Source organism: Oryctolagus cuniculus, chromosome 11 (assembly GCF_964237555.1).
Source record: "Oryctolagus cuniculus chromosome 11, mOryCun1.1, whole genome shotgun sequence".
Classification (NCBI taxonomy): domain Eukaryota; kingdom Metazoa; phylum Chordata; class Mammalia; order Lagomorpha; family Leporidae; genus Oryctolagus; species Oryctolagus cuniculus.
The window spans coordinates 448585-455013 of record NC_091442.1 but is presented as its reverse complement, the minus strand read 5'-3'; the positions used below and the strand labels follow the sequence as shown (position 1 = coordinate 455013).

General features: G+C 71.9%; 1 protein-coding gene across 3 annotated transcripts; it reads right to left on the bottom strand.

Annotated features, from left to right (window-relative positions):
• Positions 1-206: 206 nt before the first annotated feature.
• On the bottom strand, positions 207-5956 carry EEF1A2 (eukaryotic translation elongation factor 1 alpha 2). Of its 3 annotated transcripts, none has more exons than XM_070051264.1 (8): positions 5791-5909; positions 4807-4963; positions 3618-3797; positions 2996-3292; positions 1991-2141; positions 1464-1720; positions 936-1170; positions 207-668 (listed from the first exon to the last, which is right to left on the bottom strand). In XM_070051264.1, exons 2-8 carry the CDS (start codon positions 4948-4950, stop codon positions 541-543), a joined length of 1392 nt encoding a protein of 463 aa, XP_069907365.1. In that variant the 5' UTR covers positions 4951-4963; positions 5791-5909; the 3' UTR covers positions 207-540.
• Between the last annotated feature and the right edge of the window lie 473 nt (positions 5957-6429).

Here is a 6429-nt window from a genome sequence, read left to right as displayed (position 1 = left end):
GCGCAGGGGTCTTCCAGACCAGGGCACCTGCTGGCGGGGGCCTCAGGCCGACCCCCCAGCCCTGAGCCCCTACTCTGCGGGCCGAGGCGCTGGCTCCGCGTCCTGGGTTCCCCGAGGAGGCCCCCCAGCCCCTCACGGCCTCCGCGGGAGGACACTTCACTGACACCTGCCCCGGCGCCCTCCCCCCAGCAGCAGGCGCACACGGCTCGGGGGCTCGGTTTATTGGAAACACGGGCACGGGGCGGGGGCGCGGGCGCGAAGCCGGGGCGGCGGCGCTTTCCGCTTGAAGAACTTCCACTGGACCTTGATGGCGAGCATCCAGTCGCTGACCGACAGCCGCCGACAAGCGGAGGTGCAGACGTGCGCCTGGCGGGGGCGCGCGGCGCCGGGGCCGCGCCGGGGCAGGGCCGGGGTCTGGGGGCGGGGCGGGGCGCGCGGCCGGGGCGGGGCCGGGGGGCGGGGCGCGGCGCGCGGCCGCGGCGGGGGCGGGGGCGGGGGCGCGGCGCCGCCGGCGGGGGCCGCGCCGCGGGCGCCCGCGCTTCACTTGCCGGCCTTCTGCGCCTTCTGCGCCGACTTGGTGACCTTGCCGGCGCCGCCGCTCTTCTTCTCCACGTTCTTGATGACGCCCACGGCCACCGTCTGCCGCATGTCGCGCACGGCGAAGCGGCCTGAGGAGGACGCTTGTCACGGGCCAGCGGCGGCGAGGCAGCGCGCAAGCGCACTGGGCGCCCGGGGCCCCGCCCCGCCCGCCGGCCCCGCCCTCCTGCAGGCCCCGCCCCGCCCGCTGGCCCCGCCCCTCCTGCAGACCTCGCCCGCAGGCCCCGCCCCGCCCCGGCGAGCACGTGCGCCGCGCCCCAGGCCACTGGCTGGACACGCCTGGCCGCACGCGTGGCGAAGGGCTCGCCCGGTTCCGACCGGAGCCCAGCGGCGCTCACCGAGGGGCGGGTACTGGGAGAAGCTCTCCACACACATGGGCTTCCCGGGCACCATCTCCACGATGGCCGCGTCCCCGGACTTGAGGGACTTGGGGTTGTCCTCCAGCTTCTTGCCCGAGCGCCGGTCGATCTTCTCCTTGAGCTCGGCGAACTTGCAGGCGATGTGGGCCGTGTGGCAGTCGATGACCGGCGAGTAGCCGGCGCTGATCTGGCCGGGGTGGTTCAGGATGATGACCTGCGGGCGGAGCGGCCGGCGGCGGTCAGGCTGCAGCCCCGAGTGCCCGCCACGGAGGAAGCTCGGGCTGCGGGGGACCCACGCAGGGCCCTCCTCGGGGGTCAGCAAAGCGCGGGGGACCCACGCAGGGCCCTCCTCGGGGGTCAGCAAAGCGCGGGGGACCGCGGGGGACCGCGCCCCTGCCCCGGGCCCCGGCAGAACTGGGGCGGACACACAAGGCCCGGCCTCGGTCCCGCGCTGCACGCCCCACGGGGAGCTGCGAGTGGATGAACGCCCCTCCCCCCGCCGCCCACCTGGGAGGTGAACTGCGCGGCCTCCTGCGGCGGGTCGGACTTGCTGTCCCCACACACGTTGCCCCGCCGGATGTCCTTCACGGACACGTTCTTGACGTTGAAGCCCACGTTGTCCCCGGGCAGCGCCTCGCTCAGCGCCTCATGGTGCATCTCCACCGACTTCACCTCCGTGGTGATGTTCACGGGGGCAAAGGTCACCACCATGCCGGGCCGCAGGATGCCGGTCTCCACGCGGCCCACGGGCACCGTGCCGATGCCTGCGCCAGGAAGAGGAGGCTCCAGGGAGCCGCCGTGCGCGGGAGGGGCTGTCGCCCTGCAGGGACCACTCCCCTCTCGGAGGACCCCTGCCTGGGGCTCTGCTGACCCCCTCTCCCACAGAGCAGCTGTGTGCCTGCGGGGCAGGCGCTGGGGCCTCCCAGGGCGGCGGGAGCATGAGACCCCCCCACACCCGCACACGGAGCCGCCTGTGCGCCCGGCCACAGCCGCCAGCTGGGAGTTGGGGGCGGGGCTCGGCCAGGCTCGCTCACCGCCAATCTTGTACACGTCCTGCAGGGGCAGGCGCAGCGGCTTGTCCGTGGGGCGCGTGGGGGGCAGGATGGTGTCCAGCGCCTCAAGCAGGGACACGCCGCTGGCATTGCCTTCCTTCCGCTCCACTTTCCAGCCCTTGAACCACGGCATCTGGCCAGGAGGAAGCGTGAGAGAGAGCCCTGAAGCATGAGAGAGGGCCCTGCCCCCCAACTCCAGGAATCAGGGTGGCTGGGGGCGGGGCTGGCAGGTGCAAAGCCCTCCCCTCCACCCCCAGCCCAGCCAGCTCCTCCCACCTCCGGTCCTGGCCGTCAGGTCCTGGGCAAGACAAATGACCAGAGTGGGAGGGGCAGAGTCAGGCCGGCGATGAACCCACCCAGCCACAGCCACACCCACAGCTCCCAGCCACTGACCCCTGCCTCCCGTGGCACTGTCCACCCCACTCCCCACTGTCCTTTGCCTCCACAGCCGAATCAGACCCCAGGGCCAGCAGAAAGCTCTGCGCAGGTGAGTGGGGCGGCCCTGAGGGCTGGGGCCTCCAGCGATGGGGTGGAGTCTGCCCCGCTCTGTCCCCAGTCCTGGGGCTCTGGGCTCCACGCCGCTCCCAGGGCCCCGGCTGCACACTCTCCACCTGCAGTGGGCAGCTGCAGGGCTGGCCAGAGCAAAGGGGCTATCCATCTGGGCCTGGGGCCCCCCGGGGCTTGAGTGAGCCTAGAAACAGGTCTCTGGTCCAAAACCATCACCTTGGGCCAAGTCAGAGCCCAGCTGACCGGCGGAGAGCCAGTCCTCAGCCCTGCAGGCCTGCTGCTGCTTCCCAGACCCAACCCTAACCCTGTTGCCCCTACCCAGAGTCCAGGAGCAGGACACTGGCCTGGGGAGACCACGAGAACCCCCCCAAGGGCACCTGGAGGCCAAGCAGGTGAGCCTGAGCCCAGCGGCCACGGCCCCCCAGCCAGAGAAGGGGCCCCCGAGGAGGACGGACCCCGCCAGCGCCCGGCAGCACTCACGTTGGGGGAGGGCTCCAGCATGTTGTCCCCGTGCCAGCCCGAGATGGGCACGAAGGGCACGGTGGCCGGGTTGTAGCCGATCTTCTTGATGTAGGCGCTGACCTCCTTGACGATCTCGTCGTAGCGCTTCTCGCTGTAGGCCGGCTCTGTGGAGTCCATCTTGTTGACGCCCACGATGAGCTGCTTCACGCCCAGCGTGTAGGCCAGCAGCGCGTGCTCCCGCGTCTGCCCGTTCTTGGAGATGCCGGCCTCAAACTCGCCCACGCCCGCGGCCACGATGAGCACCGCGCAGTCCGCCTGGGGCAGGCCCGGCACCGTGAGCCCCAGCCCGCGGGAGCGGAGCGGGGGTGGGCAGTCGCTGGCCCCCAGCCCTGGGGCCCCGCCCCACCATCAGCGCCTGTGGCCCTGTCCCTCGCTGCAGGGCCGAGTGTGTGGCCTCCTGGGTGCTGCCCGGCTCTCTGCCTGCCTGGGCCCACTGCTGTCACCCACACCTTGCTGTTCCTGTCTTGGCCTCTACAGCTGTTGGGGGGTCATCCCGTGTCCCCACCTGTTCCCCCGCAGCTGGCTGGGGCCGAGAGGGGGAGCAGGGGAGGTGCCCCCTCCACGCCCCCGCCCTGCCCACCTGGGACGTGCCCGTGATCATGTTCTTGATGAAGTCGCGGTGGCCGGGCGCGTCGATGATGGTGATGTAGTACTTGGTGGTCTCGAACTTCCAGAGGGAGATGTCGATGGTGATGCCGCGCTCCCGCTCGGCCTTCAGCTTGTCCAGCACCCAGGCGTACTTGAAGGAGCCTTTCCCCATCTGCAGGCAGGACCCAGGGCCCAGCGGTCACACCCAGCCCAGGGTGGAGCCTGCGCAGTGCCCGGGCTGCCCTGGACCGGGGAGCAGCCCCTGAGAGCAGGGGTCCCCAGTCCTCCCTGCAGCAGTTCACATGTCCACCAGCAGGTGGCGTGAGGGCCCGGGAGCTGTCTTCCCCGAAGGAGGCCGTCAGGATGAATCCACTCCCAGGGTGGGGGGCCCCTCATCTGAGGTCGGTGACACCCTCAGACTCTGGGTCACCCAGAGGCACCGCACTGGGTGTCGGCTGCCAAATCAATAGCCCCTCTGTTATTTATAAACAGAAAAAAATCTTGGGAAATTTCCAGCTCTTTCCACTGCCTGTGAGGCTCCGCCTCCTCTTCTCGCCTCCCCGGGGAGCTGGGCCGGGCGCAGCTGGCAAGCACCTGGGAGACCCCCACAGCCTAGGCCAGGGCTGCAGCTTGAGGTGCAGGTGCTGTCCAGCCGGGCCGGGCTCGGGCAGGAGGGCTGCCCACCCAGGGCTGAGCCGGCACCGGCTGCGGCTCAGAGCACCCCTTCCCCCCCTCCCAGGGGCCCAGCCCAGGCTCTGCCGCACGCACACAGTGTCTCCCAGAGCTGGGGGTGGGGGCCGGGGCCACGGCCCACCCACGGGTCTCAGCCAGGAAAGAGGCAAGGTCAGCTGAGGGCCGTCCTCCTGGACACGCGGCCCTAGCAGGTCAGTAGGAGAGAGCGGCGCTGGGCCGCCTGCCCGTCGTCCCGCTATTAATAGCAGCTGCGCCTGGCCAGGCCCCGGGACAAGTGAGGGCAGTGCCACCTCCAGCCCCAGCCTCTGCCCTGGGGGCAAGGAGAGGGCTCTGGAACCCTCTGTGGACCCCTGCAGGGCAGGCCCGCCCCTCCCCAACAGGGACCTGGCAGCTGAGGCCGCCCTGCCCCCTCCCTGGGTCCTCAGGGGGCGCTGCCTCAGCCCCACGCGGGGGCGGGCCTCTGGGGGGCAGCTGGGGCCCAGGCTCACCTCGGCCGCCTCCTTTTCAAACTTCTCGATGGTCCTCTTGTCGATGCCCCCGCACTTGTAGATGAGGTGGCCGGTGGTGGTGGACTTGCCCGAGTCCACATGGCCGATGACCACGATGTTGATGTGCGTCTTCTCCTTGCCCATTCTGCCGGGGGCTCTGCTGGGGAGGGGGTGGCTCAGGGAGGAGCCCCCAGCCCCCACCTGGGCCTGCCCCAGCTGAGCCCCCGCCCCCGCCCCTGCCTCCGTCTGCTGCAGCCCCCGCCCCTGCTCCTTGCAAAGCCCCCACCTGGAAGACAAGGGGCACCGTGCCGGGGAGCCCAGGACCAGTGCAGCCGGGTGATGAGTCACCCTGCCGGCCCCCCAGCCGCCGCAGGGCCAGGGACAAGCGCCCCGCCCCCACCTGCTGGAGAGGCGGTCAGTGCGCCATCTTCCGCTGTCCCTGCCCGCGGGCTGGCAGGGGGGACGCAGGCCCCATGTGGTGCCTGGCTAGGGACTCCCCCAGACATCAGACAGCCCCCAGGGGACAGACAGCAGGGCCGGAGGGGGTCCCTGCTCCAGCTGGGGGGGAGGCTCCCGCCAGCCAGCTCAGCGGCCGGGCACCCTGTGCTCCCCTCTTCCCTCTGGTCCAGAATCTGGGGTTCAGCGCCTGCCCATCCTGGAGGTCAAGGAGAATCCCTCCACACCACTGCTGACCCCAGAGGCCAGGAGACTGGGGGAGGGGAAGACAGAGGCTGCGGCACCCTGGGGGTGGGAACACCGGCCAGGGACCTGGAAAAGCTCCCTTCTTGTCCTCCCCAGACTGCCCCGCACCGGCACAGGCCAGACCGCCCCCACCCCCGACAGCTCGCTGCAACCCTCCCCAAACCCGCAGGGCCCGGGCGGCCCAAGGTCACGGCGGCTGGGCGGCGTAGCCCCCCGGAGCCGCCGCCTTGCACACCAGAGCGCCTCGGTCCCCTCCCCACCCGCCTGCCCGCAGGGACCGACCCCGGCACGGGGGTCGGCCACAGCCCCGGCCGAGCGGCGGGGCGTCGCCAGGCGCACAGAGCGGCTCCGCTCTGCGCCCCGGGCCGGTCTCCGGGGAGAGGTCCCTCGGCGAAAAGCCGGGCCTGGGGCGGGCCCCGGAAGCCGAACGTCCTTACCCGGAGCCGAGGTCTCAGCCAGAGGGACTGGCGGCGCCGGCGCCGGCGGTTTTATGTCTCCGGGAGGGGTCCACCTATTGACGGTGCGGGCGCAATGCACCGCGCCCTGCAGTACGGCAATGCGGCGCGCGCGGGCGGGCGCAGCCGGGGCGAGCCCAGGGGCGCGCGGGAGCGGGCGCGCGGGAGGCGGGGGGAGGGAGCGAGCACCAGCGATGGAGGGAGAGCGCGGGATGCGGCGAGGCGGCGGGGGATGGGTACCGGGACATAGACAGAGACCCTGGCTGACACCGCGGCGGGGCGGGGGAGGGGGGGTCGCGGCCTCTGGGCAGATGGAGGCCCGGATGAGCGGGCACAGCAGGGCAGGAGTCTGCAGGTGAGGAGGGACGGGCAGGCGAGCAGGCCTGAAGCAAGCCCAAGTCCTGGTCTGTGTCCCAGTGGGGCGGGGGGGGGGGGCGCTCCAGGTCTGGCCTCATGAGCCTGTGCA

Bases quoted from the DNA above. Each gene is read 5' to 3' on its own strand.
- EEF1A2 (XM_070051264.1), bottom strand. From the start codon at position 4,950: ATGGGCAAGGAGAAGACGCACATCAACATCGTGGTCATCGGCCATGTG. The intron at 1,171-1,463 runs GTGGGCGGCGGG...CTCCGCCCGCAG, and splicing joins CCGCGCAGTTCACCTCCCAG to GTCATCATCCTGAACCACCC. The intron at 669-935 runs GTGAGCGCCGCT...CGTCCTCCTCAG, and splicing joins CTCCCAGTACCCGCCCCTCG to GCCGCTTCGCCGTGCGCGAC.